This window comes from Carcharhinus amblyrhynchos, chromosome 6, assembly GCF_965287045.1.
Source record: "Carcharhinus amblyrhynchos chromosome 6, sCarAmb.v2.hapA, whole genome shotgun sequence".
NCBI lineage: Eukaryota > Metazoa > Chordata > Chondrichthyes > Carcharhiniformes > Carcharhinidae > Carcharhinus > Carcharhinus amblyrhynchos.
The window spans coordinates 63,095,140-63,114,397 of NC_137329.1; the positions used below are offsets into that span (position 1 = coordinate 63,095,140).

General features: G+C 41.6%; 1 protein-coding gene across 1 annotated transcript in view; it reads right to left on the bottom strand.

Moving 5' to 3' along the window:
* Window positions 1–686: 686 nt before the first annotated feature.
* The window catches only part of LOC145344346 (mucin-2-like), a 60,372-nt gene continuing 41,800 nt past the window's right edge, over window positions 687–19,258 (bottom strand). Inside the window, exons 23-29 of the mRNA XM_080191475.1 lie at window positions 18,409–18,648; window positions 16,118–16,274; window positions 11,234–11,362; window positions 10,330–10,477; window positions 4,643–4,686; window positions 3,980–4,204; window positions 687–3,367 (exon numbers count right to left, since the gene is read on the bottom strand). Of these exons, the coding sequence (XP_080047601.1) occupies window positions 687–3,367; window positions 3,980–4,204; window positions 4,643–4,686; window positions 10,330–10,477; window positions 11,234–11,362; window positions 16,118–16,274; window positions 18,409–18,648 (3,624 nt within the window). The remainder of the gene's footprint in view (window positions 3,368–3,979; window positions 4,205–4,642; window positions 4,687–10,329; window positions 10,478–11,233; window positions 11,363–16,117; window positions 16,275–18,408; window positions 18,649–19,258) is intronic.

Here is a 19,258-nt window from a genome sequence, read left to right on the forward strand (position 1 = left end):
CTGGCCAGGTTCAAGGAAATAGTTCCAAAGCAGATTCAGGCAGATAAAAAGAGTTGGGAATACTCAGGACCAGAATTGGAGAAATCTTTTGTTTTTGGGAGGTCACAGAGCCAGAAAACATTACAAAGATAAGGTGGGAGTTAGGTCATCAAATAATTCAAACAGGGAAAAGAGAATTTGAAATGTGACACATTTACACATGGGGGTGCCAATGTGGGTTTCGGGGTGCCATGGCCATGGGAACAGGGCAACCTCAGGTTTCTCGTCTCGTACAACCAGTACAACTCAGCTCCAGTATATGGTGGACACAGAGTAACAGAAATATGTATTATAAGCTCACTAACTATTGCTCAATGACAATGAATTATGTTTCTGTGGACAAATTCAACAGAGGGCAAATAAAAAGGAAGCAGACTTCCGTAGAGGGCTACACACTCAGCAAGATACTCGTACTTGTCACACAAAAGTCAAATCCTGTTCTAGATAATGAATTCCTACATTCCAGTGCTTAGCAGGAACATAGCATGGAAAAAAGCTTCAATGGTTATTTTAGCAAAGGACTGCTGTACAACAGAGAAAGAAACATTGAAAATGGAAAACAGGAGAAATAAATTGCTTCAGTCATTTGGAAGGGTCAGCAAGTAACTTTCTAAATAAGATGATTATTGTTAAGATGATTAGTGTTTTTAGTAACAAAAACACTTACCAGGTGATAACATTTGCCCTTTAACTGTACACGAGCAAATTGTTGATGGTAAGGAGGTAGAAATGACTGTTGTTGTTGGTGAGAAAGTAGTTGTTGTTGTTGTAGGGATGGCTGTTGTTGGTGAGGAAGTCGTTGTTGTTGTAGGGATGGCTGTTGTTGGTGAGGAAGTAGTTGATGTTATTGTAGAGATGACTGTTGTTGTTGGTGAGGAAGCAGTTGATGTTGTTGTAGGGATGGTTGTTGTTGTTGGTGAGGAAGCAGTTGATGTTGTTGTAGGGATGGTTGTTGTTGGGGAGGAAGCAGTTGATGTTGTTGTAGGGATGGTTGTTGTTGGTGAGGAAGCAGTTGATGTTGTTGTAGGGATAGCTGTTGTTGGTGAGGAAGCAGTTGATGTTGTTGTAGGGATGGCTGTTGTTGGTGAGGAAGCAATTGATGTTGTTGTAGGGATGGCTGTTGTTGGTGAGGAAGCAGTTGATGTTGTTGTAGGGATGGCAGTTGTTGTTGGTGAGGAAGCAGTTGATGATGTTGTAGGGATGGTTGTTGTTGTAAGGATGGCAGTTGTTGTTGGTGAGGAAGCAGTTGATGATGTTGTAGGGATGGTTGTTGTTGTAGGGATGGCAGTTGTTGTTGGTGAGGAAGCAGTTGATGTAGTATGGATGGCAGCTGTTGCTGGTGAGGAAGTTGTTGATGTTGTTGTAGGGATGGCAGTTGTTGGTGAGGAAGAAGTTGTTGATGTTGTAGGAATGGCAGTTGTTGTTGGTGAGGAAGCAGTTGATGTTGTTGTATGGATGGCAGCTGTTGCTGGTGAGGAAGTTGTTGATGTTGTTGTAGGGATGGCAGTTGTTGTTGGTGAGGAAGCAGTTGATGATGTTGTAGGGATGGTTGTTGTTGTTGTAGGGATGGCAGTTGTTGTTGGCGAGGAAGCAGTTGATGTAGTATGGATGGCAGCTGTTGCTGGTGAGGAAGTTGTTGATGTTGTAGGGATGGTTGTTGTTGCTGGTGAGGAAGTTGTTGATGTTGTTGTAGGGATGGCAGTTGTTGTTGGTGAGGAAGAGGTTGTTGATGTTGTAGGAATGGCAGTTGTTGTTGGTGAGGAAGCAGTTGATGTTGTTGTATGGATGGCAGCTGTTGCTGGTGAGGAAGTTGTTGATGTTGTTGTAGGGATGGCAGTTGTTGTTGGTGAGGAAGCAGTTGATGATGTTGTAGGGATGGTTGTTGTTGTTGTAGGGATGGCAGTTGTTGTTGGTGAGGAAGCAGTTGATGTAGTATGGATGGCAGCTGTTGCTGGTGAGGAAGTTGTTGATGTTGTAGGGATGGTTGTTGTTGCTGGTGAGGAAGTTGTTGATGTTGTTGTAGGGATGGCAGTTGTTGTTGGTGAGGAAGCAGTTGATGTTGTTGTAGGGATGGCAGTTGTTGTTACTGAGGAAGCAGTTGATGTTGTTGTATGGATGGCAGTTGTTGTTGGTGAAGAAGCAGTTGTTGTTGTATGGATGGCTGTTGTTGTTGGTGAAGAAGCAGTTGTTGTTGTATGGATGGCTGTTGTTGGTGAAGAAGCAGTTGATGTTGTAGGGATGGTTGTTGTTGGTGAGGAAGCAGTTGATGATATTGTAGGGATGGTTGTTGTTGTTGGTGAGGAAGCAGTTGATGTTGTTGTATGGATGGCAGTTGTTGTTGGTGAAGAAGCAGTTGTTGTTGTATGGATGGCTGTTGTTGTTGGTGAAGAAGCAGTTGTTGTTGTATGGATGGCTGTTGTTGGTGAAGAAGCAGTTGATGTTGTAGGGATGGCTGTTGTTGGTGAGGAAGCAGTTGATGTTGTAGGGATGGTTGTTGTTGGTGAGGAAGCAGTTGATGATATTGTAGGGATGGTTGTTGTTGGTGAGGAAGCAGTTGATGTTGTTGTAGGGATGGCTGTTGTTGTTGGTGAGGAAGCAGTTGATGTTGTTGTAGGGATGGCAGTTGTTGTAGGTGAGGAAGCAGCTGATGATGTTGTAGGGATGGTTGTTGTTGTTGGTGAGGAAGCAGTTGATGTTGTTGTAGGGATGGCAGTTGTTGTTGGTGAGGAAGCAGTTGATGTTGTTGTAGGGATGGCAGTTGTTGTTACTGAGGAAGCAGTTGATGTTGTTGTATGGATGGCAGTTGTTGTTGGTGAAGAAGCAGTTGTTGTTGTATGGATGGCTGTTGTTGTTGGTGAAGAAGCAGTTGTTGTTGTATGGATGGCTGTTGTTGGTGAAGAAGCAGTTGATGTTGTAGGGATGGTTGTTGTTGGTGAGGAAGCAGTTGATGATATTGTAGGGATGGTTGTTGTTGTTGGTGAGGAAGCAGTTGATGTTGTTGTATGGATGGCAGTTGTTGTTGGTGAAGAAGCAGTTGTTGTTGTATGGATGGCTGTTGTTGTTGGTGAAGAAGCAGTTGTTGTTGTATGGATGGCTGTTGTTGGTGAAGAAGCAGTTGATGTTGTAGGGATGGCTGTTGTTGGTGAGGAAGCAGTTGATGTTGTAGGGATGGTTGTTGTTGGTGAGGAAGCAGTTGATGATATTGTAGGGATGGTTGTTGTTGTTGGTGAGGAAGCAGTTGATGATATTGTAGGGATGGTTGTTGTTGTTGGTGAGGAAGCAGTTGATGTTGTTGTATGGATGGCAGTTGTTGTAGGTGAGGAAGCAGCTGATGATGTTGTAGGGATGGTTGTTGTTGTTGGTGAGGAAGCAGTTGATGTTGTTGTAGGGATGGTTGTTGTTGTTGGTGAGGAAGCAGTTGTTGTTGTAGGGATGGTTGTTGTTGTTGGTGAGGAAGCAGTTGATGTTGTATGGATGGCTGTTGTTGCTGGTGAGGAAGTTGTTGATGTTGTAGGGATGGCAGTTGTTGGTGAGGAGGCATTTGATGTTAATGTAGGGATGACTATCATTGTTGGTGAGGAAGTTGTTGATGTTGTAGGGATGGTTGTTGTTGTTGGTGAGGAAGCAGTTGATGTTGTTGTGGGGATGACTGTTGTTTTTGTTGCTGAGGAAGCAGTTGGTGTTGATGTTGTTGTAGGGATGAGTGTTGTTGATGGTGTTGGTGAGGTAGCAGTCGACGTAGATTGTTTTTGTTCTGATGTAGTTTCCTTGGTTTTAGCTGTTGTTGTATTCAATGATGTAGTTGGGGTTGTTGCTGTCTTGCTTGTTAGCACTGTCTCAACAGTGGATGTAACATTGACAGGCATTGTCTTCATTGATGTAGTTAATGTGGGAATGATGATTGTTGTTAAAGAGGTAGTTGGTGTTGTTTCTGATATACTTTCCATTGTGGTATAACTTCTGGATGTTGTGGTTGGAGGTATTGTTTCGAAGGCTAAAGTTGTACTGGGAATCGTGGAGGTGCCAGGAGTACATGGGTAGACTTTTCTTATTATTGTTCCATTCACACCGCATGTTGCTTTGATGCATTCCCCAATGCCGTCTGTTGTATGGTAGATAATATCACCTTCATGGAAGATTTTTCCATCATAAACGCAAATGCACTCTGACAAGGAAAAATAGTGACATTAGAAAAAGAGATTATTTAGCTTCTTAAGAACATTCCACCATTTTGGGAAATCATAGTTGATCTGTGGCCAAAGTTATGCACCTACCTTTATCCTATATTCATTAATACCTTCTGATATCATACATCTATTAAAGTAAGCTTTTAAATTTAGAATTGGCCTTGCATTAAAACTATTTGTGAGTGAGATATCCAAAATTCTACCAGCATCCTCTGGGTGTACAAAAGTTTCCTAACTTCCATCTGAAAGCTCTAAATTTAATTTTGAGTCGTCTAGCCTTTTCTCCATAACATTTTGAACATCCCTATAACATCTTGAAAACTTTGATCTTCAGAAGAAATCAACTGCAAAATTTATAATTTTTTCATAAGATAATAAAATATCTGAGAAGAGTATAATATATAGAATGAACCTACCTGATTTGTTATAGGTGCATTGTACTTCACTGTCTACACACTTGCTAAAATAATAAACACAATATATTGGTTACTTATCTTCACATTTCTTGGAGAACTTCAATTTAATAAAATACAGCAAAATCAATCCAGTTTCTTTTGAATATTGTCTTTAGTTCTCATCATCGTTTAAAATTGTGACCATATATATCAGAAAGCATGGAATAAAACTAGATACTGCCCCATCAGGCATATTAAAAGCACATCATTGGTGACCTTGAACTGTTAAACATTTAGTTGAAAACCTGGAACACTGACCAATTCAACCATATAGTGTATCAAAATTAATATTTAATGTAAAGGAAATAATTCCAATGTCTGTTATAATAGAAAAAATCAGCTGCACAGATTGATACACAATTAAGATAAAAGCAAAATATTGCGGATGCTGGAATTTGAAACAAAAACAGAAAATGTTGGAAAATCTGAGCTGGTCTGACAGCAGCTGTAGTGAGAAAATAGAGCCTTCATTCGAATCTAGATGACCCCTTGGGGCGTGTATGGGGTGTCAGGGAGGGGTAATCATGATGGCATGATGGCCAGAGTACTGGATGGCGAAGAATCCTCTGAGGCATTCCCAGTTACCAATGGTGTCAAACAGGGCTGTGTGCTCACACCCACACTGTTCAGCATGATGTTTACTGCCATGCTGAATGATGCCTTCCAGGACAGTGTTGCTGGAATCAGCCTCAATTACAGAGTGGATGGAAGCTCTTCAACCTGAGGAGACTTCAAGCTATTACCAAAGTGAAAGAGACTGTTCTGAGAGATTTCCTCTTTGCTGATGACTGCGCCCTGTATACTGGCTCACAGCCAGAGACGCAAGTCAGTATGGACAAATTTTCCACAGCTTGTGACAACTTTGGACCCACCATCAACATTAAAAAGACCAAAGTCATGCACCAGCCTGCTCCTCATGCACCGTACACAGAACGCATAATCACAATCAAAGGGCAGAAACTACAGGCAGTGGGCCAGTTCACTTATCTTGGCAGCACCCTCTCCCAAGCAGTGACTATTGATGCAGGAGTTAACTGCAGAATAGCAAAGGCAAGTTCTGCTTTTGGTAGACTGCGCTCCACTGTATGGGAATGTCGAGGAATCAGCCCAGCAACAAAACTGATGGTCTACAGAGCCGCAGTACTCACCACCCTCCTGTATGCCTGTGAAACGTGGACTTGTATCGAAGGCATGCAAGACAGCATTTCCACATCATTTCCATCATTTCCACATCATTTCCACATGACTTGTCTTCACAGAATATTACGCATCCGTTGGCAAGACAAAGTACCAAACACTGAAGTTCTCTCTAGAGCAAGTCTACTATCAGTCCACACACTGCTGATGACAGCAGAGACCCGGTGGACAGGTCATGTCATCCGTATGTCAGACCAGCGCATACCCAAGCAGCTCCTTTTTGGGGAACTCTCTGCTGGAAGACGCTCACATGGAGGGCAGAAGAAATGTTTCAAAGATACACTCAAGGCCTCCCTGAAGTCGCTTGACATTGACACGATCACCTGGGAAACGCTGGCTCAAAACTGCCCTACCTGGCACTGCCTCATCCACAAAGGCTGTCAAGCTCACGAAGCAAGGTATTTGCTGAAGCACAACTTAAGCGCGAGCTGCGCAAGTCCAGAGCCACCAGCGCAACAACTACAGTGTCTACACAAGTCTGTCCAATATGTGCCAGGACATTCCATGCCCGAATTGGCCTGATCAGTCATCTTCAGACACACCGCAACCAGCCTCAAAATGACTAATGGTGTCGAGGTCCTCACCGATGACGCTGGACGAGCAACGCATGACCCCTCGTCAGAGCTGAGAGCAAAGAAAATAAGCAGAAATTTATAATATGAGGGTGGGAGGAGGTACGGAATGGGACAAAGAGAATGTAAGTAAGGTACAGAAGGCTGAGAAGGTGCAAAGTGTGCCAATTAAGTGATCAGAATGTGTGAATGGCAGAACAGAGGTACAGATTGTTAAAGAACTGCCTGAGGATTGTGGCATTGCCCTGGAAGATGGAGTGGGGCAGGGCAGTATGGAAAGAAGGAAGCTGGATTGGAAAAGTGGAAAAATAGAAGTGAGAAAGAAGGATGATAAAATGGATGAATGAGATGAAATGAAATGGAACAAAATAAATGGAAATGGGGTGAAGATGGAGGATAGAGTTCATCTTTTGAAGTTGTTGAACTCAATGTTTAGTCCAGAAGGCTGTAAAATACCCAATTGGAAGATGGAGGTGCTGTTCCTCCAGTTTGTTTTGGGGTTCACTAGAACGTTGCAAAAGGCCAAGGATAGACATGTGGACAGGAGAGCAGGGTGGTATGTTGAAGTGGCAAGCAACAGGAAGGTCTGAGTCCTGCTTACGGATGGTACAAAAGCGGTCACCCACTATATGTTTGACCTTTCATACACAATTGTATGAGAGCATTGTGGTGGACATCTTCCAATTAACTACAGGAGGATCAGGGACAGGTTACAATAATTTATTCATGCTTCAAGCATGGATGGAACTACCCTAGAGAAATCTCTTCTGATACAGTTCTCACAGCTGTAACAAAGCAATCACAAGGAGAGTATTCTAATACAACTCTCAGCTCCAATTCATAGATGCAGACTGCTTATTCCGTACACAGAGCATTTTTTACAATTCTGATCTCGCCTATGTAGGTTTATTACTAAACATTCACTCAAAGCTTGTCTGTAATCTAAATAGGAACTGTTTGTTTTTTTAACAAGTAAACAACGTTGCTGGCAAGTTCTGCTGATATTAAGACCTTGAGGTAGAGCATTTGATTACCATGCGTTTTTACTCTCATGCAGAAACATTAGACTTATTTCCCCTTTTACTAAGCCCATTAATTCATCTTTTACTGGCTTTGAACACAATTGGTGATCCAGGTACTATTTTGAACTATTCTCTGCTAGTTCTGTGAGCTCACCTATATGCAATAAATGTAAAATACCACAAATGTAAAATCTGCCACAAACCAGCCACGATTGTGAAGCATTTTTGAACATTTTTAAAAATGTTGCTTTATAAAATATTCCTTGATATATTTAAGAGTGGTAACTTGTTTAATACAGCTAAAAATATGTCTATCCCAAAAAGAACATTTTATTCAAATGTCCATTTCAGCAGCTGTGAGTAACTTCATGTTACTCTAACTGACTTAGAAATGTTATCTCGAACCATTTGCAAGTTATACTGATGGACAGTAGTAAGTTTCTTGGTAAATTTAAAATAATACTCAGATGTTTTTATAATCTGTAGAGTAGAAATCTTATGCAAAAAGGAACCAGCTTAATGCTAAGAGCCTCTTTGAAAGCTCCAAATCCGCACAATAAGACAAAAAATATAATTTTGATTTATTTGATGTGAGAGGGGCCAGGTTTGTGGGTGGGACCAGTTTCCAGTAATTATGTCTTCAAAAACTAGCACAAAGGATGGCAGAAACTAGATTTATAGGTAAAATTCTGGGGCCTTTTTGGTGGTTTGGCTAATATGTGACATATGGTGCTAAAGAAACAGTACAGCCAAGTGGAGATGTCTGCGATTTTGCAATGGGCTGTAAGATTACCATATGATATATAGTAACCATTAAAATTCTGAATCCATTTCTTTTTATTGGAATGTTCTATATCAGACTTTTTCTGATATCTGAGGATTTGGCCACAGATGTTAGTGTAATCCTCCACCCCTTACAAAACGTAATAATCATTACTCTTCAGAATACAGTAGGTTTGCAATTCTCCTAGAACGGGTGCATGGATTAAACTTTGTATTTAAATTTCCCACTACAATAGTAATATCCCATTGCTCCATACTGTTACTTTCACAGCCGAAAAGCTTCTGAATCCATGTCCCAATACCGCAAAGAATGAAGATTCGATTATGCATCAGGGAAAATTAACAGTTGACAGTCATGGGAGAGAAAAAGTCAAAAGAGGAAGAAACTGCTGACTGGGGGCTCAGGAGAAAAAGGGGGATTGTGCACACTGTCAGGAACAAGAGGAGAAGACCCAAGAAAAAAGAGGAAGACTCAGAAATAAACAAGGAGTAGCAGTTGGGAGGTAGAATAAGGATAGTAGTTCTGGGAAAAGAAGAAATGGGGTTTAGAATTTGGATTAGAGTTGGGGACCAGGAGAGAGGATATATGGTGAAAGGTCAGGAGAAAGCAGGAACTGGAGAATGGAAGTCCTGGATAGGGGCTCCCAAGAAAGGGAGAAACTGGCAGATTGTGTTTGGACATGCTAGAGGGGAGGAGAGCAGGGAACATCAGGGAGAGATGGAGATTGCAAAATGGGGTTTAGGAGATGGGGAGGTTGGAGTAGACCTCCCACACTGTAGACTGGGGAGGAACATGATTCAAAACGCCAGTGGGAGAGAGATTGGTGAATATAGAAGGTTTGGAGTTCACCATTTTCTGCCGAACTTCTAGCGGCAGCAGCAATGTGGTGAACCTAGGTACTAACCAACATCCAAAATGATAAAGTGGTAACAGGCCAATAAAAGAAGCTTGATTGAGCACACAAGCCGTAGTTTCGGGGTGACTATCAATGCTTTAGGAAGTCTTGTGGTGCAGTTGGTAACATCCCTGCCTCTAAGCCAGATGTTCCAGGATCAAGTAAGGCCCCAGAACTTAATGGCCCTGGAATAATGTAACCCAATTGGCTGAGTATCAACCTGTGAACTTTTCCAACACATCATAATGACAGGCAGTAAGAGAGGGAGAGATTCCTGATCAGTCATGTGATGAAAGAACTCTGCCATCACTATCCACAGCTCCAGCATGCATGTTTCCACAATAACTTGGACTTCTTGAGTGAACTATAATATTATCACCATTAATGGTTGATATGAATGTTATTAGTTATAGGTTAAATGCAGAGCCATCACACCTGCTACTTCCAGTTACATAGGAATATGAGTACACCATTTCACTCAGCAAATCTGTTCTACTATTCAATAAGATCAAACTGGGAACAAACTGACATCATATAATAATTCTGGTTAAGAAGAATATCAATTTCAGATGTAAAATTAACAATTGACCTGTAAAAGAGAGTTCCAAACTTCCACCATCTTTTATGTGCAGAACCGTTTCCTAATTTAATTCCTAAAAGTTCAAGTTCCTATTTGTTGACTATGCCCCTGCTCTTATACTCCCCATTCAATGGAAATCGTTTCTCTATCTCCCTCATCTGTTTCCCTTAAAGTCTTAAAACTTCAATCAAATCATTACTAAATCTTCAAAATTCTTGGGAATGTAACCCTAACTTGTGTACTACAAATCAGTTATAATCAATAAGTTATTGCATTACTCTTGGTTATGAAGGAAATCTCAGTGATGCCAGTGTTACAGTTATATATATTGATGTAACTGTAGTGCGTTTTCTCCACCCAGTCAAATTTCCAACTATTTCTGCTTTATGCTCTCTCCCACCCTTCCTTTTCCTTGCTCACTTCACACAAGCAGAACTCCCTGATTATCCAGATTTCTTACACAACAGATGCTGGAACAAAACAAGTTTGGAGCAAAATAAACTCATTCCTCAGCTCCTTAAAAGATGAAAAGAATGCTTATTACTACAATAAACGTCATCTTAATAATAAATATAGAAATGTTTAAGGTAAAACTTACCATGATTCACAGTTCTGAGTGCTTGGCACAACATGGCCTGGCTCATAATGATTCCCATTAATATAACAAGGGCATTCATCTGATTTAACACATTTCATTTTTTCTTCATCCAAAATAGGTTTATCATCAGGACAATCTGGATAGCAACCTATGTGAAGTGACATAGTATTATATTATTGCTCATCCACTAACAGCAGTCAGTCCACCTCAGTGAAATCCTAAGCAGTGAACAGCTAAAATTCATTTTCTCCCAACAGATTTATTCACTTATTCAGCTGCAGCTTACGTTTCAGTGGATTCTGTACATTTATCTTGTTAATAATCAGTGTAACCAGCTGTGTTGTTTACATTTTTAGTTGTGTAATCTGCTGTGTAGTTTTCATTATTGGTTAATGTAACCTGCTGTGTAATTTACATTAATGGCAGGTTTAATCTGCTGTATGACTTTTGTTCATACTCGGTTTAAAGAATCACAGAATCCCTACAGTGCAGAAGAGGCCATGGTGTGTAGTTTTTGTTAACAGTCGGTTTAACCTGCCATGTAATTAATACCTATCACGGTCAATCAACCTAACCTGTACAATTTTGGACTGTGGGAGGAAACCGGAGCACCCAGAGGAAACCCATGAAGACACAGGGAGAATGAGCAAACTCCCACATTGATAGTGACCCAAGCCAGGAATTGAATCCAGGTCCCCAGCATTGTAAGGCAGCAGTGCTAACCACTGTGCCACCCTGTTTAACCTGTTGTGTAGTTTCTGTTAACAGTTGGTTTAACAATATTTTAATGAGAATAAGAAAGCTTCTTTGTAAAGTAGATTTTGTTTGACTAGAGCTTTGTAATTTTTGCTTGTAAACGAACATTTATAAAATTACATTAGCATATTTATGAAAGAAAAAATACCTTCCAGTTTGGGGATAACCTTGGAGCATGCTCCACCAGGATTTTGACATGTTTTCAAACAGGGGATCCCACATGGAGCATAGTGCCATTCACACTCATCATTAGGGTTGTAGTAATCACAAAACAGAGCTGGAAAGACAGAATGTATCTATTGATTATTTGCCTCCTATTATTCAAACATTATGGGGTCAATTCTCTCTCGCAATCAAATGATAATCTGAGTTGTTTGCCTGCTCTTTATCAATCATGCCTAATTTTAATTTTATTCAAAATCCACCCATAAATGTCTGCTAGTATCATGGATGGAGTTACATTGTTGTGAAGCCCACAGGAGTTCAGTTATTTCATTGGAAACTTCCAGCAAAATTGAAAAGTAAGTAATTCTGGGAAGGGGATTCAAAATTAAAAAGTATAATAATGTTCTGAAATATTATTTAATTTTATTTTTATGTTTATAAAAGCATTGCTGTTGAACACTGTGCTGAACCTTACTTAAAGCGGAGAGCAAGAAATAGGAGAAGATCATTTGGCCATCAAGTCTGTGCCACCATTCAATATAATCATGGATGAGCTCGGGCTCCAACTACACCTTCCTGCCCATTCCCCATATCCCTTGCTGCTCTGAGAGACCAACAATCTATCCACTCCAGCCTTAAGTATATTCAAGGATGAAGCATCCACAACCCTCTGGGGCAGAGAATTCCACAGGTTCACAACACTTTCAGTGAAGAAATTGCTCCTCATCTCAGCTCTAAATGATTGTCCCCTTATCCTGAGACTATACTATTGGATTTTCGACCAGTCCCGACTGCTGGTGGGAATTTTGATTGTCCGCTGAATGGAACCTAAGATGGGATTTTCACCAGGTGTGAACATATTTGGAATTTACCTGGCCTGCTCTGCTAGCCCAGAGCAGGTGATGTAAAACCTATTGATTATATATCATTCGTGGGCTAGATGACCCATTCCTGCTATCCACCCACCTTCCCAGCGAGAATTACACCAGGTAGGCTTTGGTGCTGGTCATAACCAGCATGGACCTGGCATGTTGGATCCCAATGGTATCAATGAGATCTACATAAGAACATAAGAAATAGGAGCAGGAGTAGGCCATCTAGCCCTTCGAGCCTGCCCCGCCATTCAATAAGATCATGGCTGATCTGTCGTGTCCCAGTTCCACATTCCCGCCCTCTCCCCATAACCCTTGATCCTCTTGCCTATCAAAAACCTATCAACCCGCATCTTAAATATATTTAGCGAGGCAGCCTCCACCACTTCAACGGGCAGAGAATTCCAGAGATTCACCACCCTTTGAGTGAAGAAGTTCCTCCTCAACTCTGTTCTAAACCGCCCCCCCTTTATCTTGAGGCTGTGCCCTCTTGTCCTACTGTCCTTTCTGAGCGGGAAGAGCCTCTCCACCTCTATCCTATCCATCCCATTCATCATCTTATATGTCTCAATGAGATCTCCCCTCATTCTTCTAAACTCTAACGAGTACAAGCCTAGTTTATTCAGCCTCTCCTCTTAGTTCAACCCCCTCAACTCCGGTATCAGCCTAGTAAACCTCCTCTGCACTCCCTCCAAGGCCAAAATATCCTTGCGTAAGTGCGGTGACCAAAACTGCACACAGTACTCCAGCTGCGGCCTCACCAGTGCCCTGTACACTTGCAGCAAGACCTCCCTACTTTTATATTCAATCCCCCTCGCTATGAAGGCCAGCATCCCATTCGCCTTCCTGACCACCTGCTGCATCTGCAGGCTGGGTTTTTGCGACTCATGCACAAGGACCCCGAGGTCCCTCTGCACCGTCGCATGCTGCAGTTTTTCGCCATGTAAGTAATAGTCCTTCCTACCATTATTCCTACCAAAGTGGACCACCTCACACTTGCCAACATTAAATTCCATTTGCCAGTTCCTGGCCCATTCGCCCAGCCTATCTAGATCCTTCTGCAGACTTTCCACACCCTCCGCGCAATTTGCCGTTCCAGCAATCTTGGTGTCATCAGCAAATTTTGACACCATACACTCGGTTCCCTCCTCCAGATCATCTATATAAATGGTAAATAGCTGAGGCCCCAGCACCGACCCCTGGGGCACTCCACTAGTCACCAACCACCAATCCGAATAGCACCCATTGACCCCCACTCTCTGCCTCCTATTTGACAGCCAATCCCCTATCCACGCTAACACCCTACCCCCAACTCCATGCCCCCTGACCTTCTGTAATAACCTCTTGTGGGGCACCTTATCAAACGCCTTCTGAAAATCAAGAAACGTGTCCAGTGCCCATGTGCCGCTTGCTGCTTGCAGAAGGAGAGTCCCACAAAGGTCCTGCGGATTGAATGGGCTCAGGCTGAGAGCAAGGAATGACCTCGGCACTCTCATCTGGGAGGGGGGCTCTCCATGGACTGTGGGAAGAAACCAGAGCAGCTGGAGGAAACCCACACAGACACAGGGAGAATATGCAGACTCCACACAGACAATAACCTGAGGCAGAATTGAACCTGAGTCCCTGGTGCTATGAGGCAGCAGTGCTAACCACTGTGTCACCATGCCGCCCATGTTCTCTGGTCACTTTCATCATCATGACCACTGGACAGCTGGGAGATTTTAAAATTATTGCAGCATTCCATTCAGCAAGAGGAAATTGCAGGTTTGAGAAGATCCCTTTCAAGTCCTTTGACTGAAATAACTCAGTCACTTTCACAGGAGGGTGATGGGAGGAGCAGAATTCCCTTCACAGTTGTTCACTCAGCCCCATTCTTTTAACTCAGCATTTATTTCAAATCTCTGAGCTTTCATAGAAAGCTAAGAGCCTTTGAAATACTTTCAAACTCTTGAAAACCTTTGTTTCCAATTAATTTCAGTCCAGTCGTTTTAAGTCTCCTTTGATCGACAACTTAACATTTTTACTCAGCATTCAGTTGGTTGTATATATTCACCTTTCTCTTCACACTTGAATGCATCTCAAGTATCCCCTTTGTACCTAACTGCAATGTTTACACAAAAGAAGAACTAAAAAACACTTAGTTGCTTTGAAAATGCCCGCTGCTGTGACCACAAGCCATATTTATGCGCATTCTCTGTTTCCTGTCAGTTAATTAATTCTCTATCCATGCTGTATATATTGCCACAACTCTTTGAGCCCTTAATATGCTTATTAACTTTTCTTGAGGCACCTTATCAAATGCTATTTGAAAATGAAAGTATACTACAGCCACTGGTTCCCATGTATCTACCTTACTAATTATATCATTAAAAAACTCTATATATTTGTCAAACCGAGTTTTCCTTTTGTAAAACCATCTTGACTTGTTTAATGATACTATACTTTTCAAAGTGTGTTGTTAAGATTAATATTAAGCGATAAAAAATAATGAATGTGAACAAATAGATGGTACCACACAAGGTATTAAGAGCACCAACATGTGCAAGCCAATGGAGGACATGGCAGGCTACAAGTTCAAATCATTGCAATGTTCTCAATCTCAGGTTCTTGTCAGGAAGCCACAGACTGGTTTGTTATTTTCCCAAGAAAATGGATGGAAAACTCAGGGAGATGCCATCCTTTTGCACACCCTCTCTGACTCAGGGTTTACATTATTTATGGACTGTAGAATCTTGAGATGACTGGCCTCTCAGTTATGGGTGATTGGGTGCTTGATAGTGTAATGGATTAAGATCTCAAACTGCATATTTTTGTATCATATATATCAATATTGCCACGGCTTTTTCTAAAATTTTAAAAACTGAACAAAGATCCTTGAACTGGCTGAATCTATGGACCAGATTCTCCAACCTCGCCCACAACTGAAGTTCTCTGGTCCCGTTGCAGTGAATGGAGGTTTGGCTGAGTGCCAAATTCTCTGTTCTCACTGACAACTGTGGTGGGGCATGCAGGACTGGGGAATTGTGGCCTATATCTGGCTGTGACCTCCAAACAAGCAGAGCTGCCTGGCAGTAGTGGAGAAACTCACACAGCGTTGTTTCTGGCGAGCCACTAATGACCCTTAAGGCAAAGAGAACTACGCAAAGGCCACCTGCATTTCATAACCCAGTCTGACCAGCAGGAGTTTGCTTGTCTGTCAAGACAAAGGCCTCCACAACTTTCTGTTCAATTCTTAATGATTGAGACATTTAACAATAACGGGGGTCCAGATCAGGGATACACATCCTTTGTCAAAGACAGTGAGGAGGGGTGAGAGACATGTGATATTGGTCTCAATGGTACCAATAATATTGTCTTGCTGAACTGTAAAGCTAAGTCTGCTGTTGACTAACTGGCAGCCTCACAGAAAATGAGCTCTGCCCAGGTTGAACACCTGGCCCTATCAACACTGCTTCTGCTGGAAATTCTGTACCATCGTCTACAACACTGATTCATCTCTGCATGCCTTTCTCACCTTGTGAAGTTAACACCACTAGAAAATTGAATTATGCAGCATCAGTTTTCAACCCACCAACATTGGACTTTGATTCTGGACTTAAGAACACACATTAAATATGATTTCCTTCCTCTGTGGTCTCTGTATTCTGTAAGTTTTTATCTTTTCACTATCCCTCACTTTGCTATCTGAAGGTGAGGGAGACGTTGTAAACTCTCTTTGTATTTTGAGTGTGTATTTTTGAGTTCATCACTTCCCAAGTTTGCTGTGGGGTTATTTATGGGAAATTGGACCATACCAAAATAAAGGGATTGGGAAATAGGCCACTACTTATAAAAAGGGAAACAAATCAAAAACACTTTTCTGTTTATGGACAGATGGTGAGAGGAGAAATTAATATTGTTTAAATTAACCCCCTCTTCTGTCTGTAGAAATAGAAAGAAATGGCATTAGATATCCTTCCAAGCCCAAAATTGAATGTAAGCAGAATATTACTCACGGCAGAACTCAGGGGTTCTCCAGGAAATGCATATGCCTGCCATACTGCAGGCCAATGAGTAAGCAGCTATAGCTGTACACAAACATTCACAATCTCCACCAGTGTCACAAGCGCATGCATCACGTACACAAGCTTCATAATATGGAGTTGGATTGATCTGAAAATAAACAAGGAAGTTTTACATTCGTGAAAAAAAGTACATAGATGGCTATCATAATTTTTATTTACCGTGGTACATATTCATATAGATGCACCCACATAGCATACAATAGTAGCTTTGAACAGAAGGAATGAAATTGTTACAGCTCCAAACAAGCTGACAGGTTGCATTAAAAGCAGTGGGTTCACTGTTTGGGCAACTTTTCACAGAACAAATCCCAAACTCAGCTCAACATTTTGATTACTTCCGGGGCTCAGACTCAAAGGAGCATTTTCATAGATTTGTATGAAAATTATAGCACAAGGCCATTTAGCCCCCAGTGCCTGCATCTCTCCTGCAACCCAATTCCCTCTGATCCTTTATGTTCCTCTATTTTAAATCTTTAATGCAACTTCCATTGCAGCACAAGTGGAGACCACCAGTATCTCAATGCTGCAGTGAAATTTTATTCAGGTGTCATGGAATCCATACTTGCTGCCATGCAGACTCAGACTGCTATCATGGTTGCAGGTTTCAGAGCTCAAAGGGATATGCAAGCTCTTGTTGCAATCCAGCAGTTTTCAATTACTAGGATTGCTACTCCATTTAAGTTCCAGTGGCATTGTAAAGCAGGAACCTGCTGTCCTCTCTCAGGGATGATAGCATTCCTGCTCCCACCAGAGCACTTGCTGGTGACTATCAGATAATTTGCTATCATTCCTGCTGAGGTACGTAGTGTGAACCCGGCCCCTCAATGCTCAACGCTGCACAACAGTGCTCTGTGATGCCATTTGCAGACTCCCCCAGTGAAATTCAGCAGTCACTTGGGGGTAATGCTGTATTTGGGAGTAATTTGATGTATTTTTGGATAAAGATGTTAATAAGATAGCTTTTGTGGTTGGCTTTTATTGTTGATTAGTAGCCAGATGGATGCTGTGATAGAGCATATAGCACACATGTAACTGTAAGGAATGATGGATCCATGGTTATCAAGGCAAGTAGTTTCATTGAAATTAAATCTATACAGTTACTCTCTGACAGCCTGCCCATAGTATAAAGGTCCAAGATGCATTCTCTCTTTCCTTTTCCTCTTCTTCCTCCTCCTGCCAATGTGGCTAACGGTTCCTGGAACCAACTTATAATGGCTATATTATGGAGCATACAGAAGACCACTGCAAACATGGACACAAGTGTGTGTCTGCTATGTACCACAGGGTATTCCCCAGCAATCCAGGCATGGTAGCTGTTGTGTGAGCACCATTATTTGGCCTATGGTGTTCCTGGTGGTTCTAATGCCCTCAATGTACATGTGTTATACTCATATGGTCAGGTCACAAACTGGATATCAACATTTTGTCCCAGAACATCTATCCTCTGATTCTTTGTGAGGCTCCAGGGACAGAATCAACAATTGACTGCCTCAGAATGTATGTGTCATGACTGTTGCCAAGATAGCACCAATTGTAAGGGTTCATTTCCCATTCTGGTTGAGTAAACTTGGAATCTACCTCCTTACCTGCCCCCAGGTAGGAAGCTGCCAACCCAGAGCTATGTCCACCTAGCTATGTAATCGATTCTCTCTCTCTCTCTATTTCTATGCTTATGCATGATGTGCAATGTATATCTCAATAAATAAAGGCTTGTAAGTGTATGAAGACTTGAGTTGTATCCTCCACTGTCAGGCTTATATATTCTAATTATGGATAAATTAAATTTCTGAAGGAAAATTTACTGTACCAGAACCATAGAATCCCTAGAGTGCAGAAAGAGGTCATTCAGCCCATCAGGTTTGCACTGACTCTCTGAAAGAGCACCTTACCCAAGCCCACCACCCCACCCTGTCGCCGTAACCCTGCACATTTACCATAGCTAATCCACTTAATCTACATCTTTGGACACTAAGGGGGAACTTAGCATGGTCAATCCACCTAACCTGTGTATGCTGACTGTGGAAGGAAACCAGAGCACCCAGAGAAAACGATGCAGACACAGGCAGAACATGCAAACTCCATACAGACTTGAGGCTGGAATTGAATCTGGGTGCTGTGAGGCAGCAGTACTAACCACTGTGCCACTGTGCCTTTGATTATTAAGTTTGAATATTAAAGGTTATTGAAGATTAATCATATAAGGTGGTGAAGAAATGCTGTACCTGAGAATTACAAGCTTTGAAAGGTTTATCCTTGAGGATACTGCACTGTTTCTGAGCCCATGCATCTCGATGGACATTAACTGAACAAGGGTCTTTGTTTTTCTTTACATTCATGCAGGCAGGTGACACCTTCCAGCTGTTTCCAAACTCCTCCATGTTTACAACCACCAACTGGTTTCTAGTGGTGAAGTCATTGTGTACGTTGCCATCATAATTTCCACACAATCCACAGGTAGTATGCTGTAATGCCCAATAAAGGTGATAATGATTAGACTTGCTTTTTTCCTCTTTTTCTGATGTTTCATTTAAGAGGTGATTTTAAAAACATTATACTTGGCGGTGGGAGAGAATAGGACAACATACCGTATCATTTCAAAGACATCATTGTGGTTTATGTCAGACAGTATTCATTTGCAAACAGATTTTAAAAAACTTTCCTGCCTCTTTAGCAGACCATTACATTGTTACACTTTGGTACTGCTAAAGATTTTTCAGTAATAAACTATTGCATTGTTTGACCAGTGATTAGTCTTTTAATCTCTGTATTCGTTTTAGCAACTGCTATATTTGTTTTAAGTTTTTCAAATGTATTCAATGTCAGGATATGAATGTTGCTGCTAAAGCCAGCAATTATTGCCCATCACAAGGTGAATTCAGAAAGTTGGTGTTGAAATTTTTGTAATAAAAGTACTCCTACAATGCTGTTAGGTAAGGAGTTACCCGAGTTTAACCCAGGAAGGAAATATACAATATCATCAAGTCATGGTAGAGTATGACTTTGAGGAGAACTTGAAAGTGATGGTCCTTTCATCCGCTTACTGCTTTTGTCTGGGTAATGGTAACCCTGAGG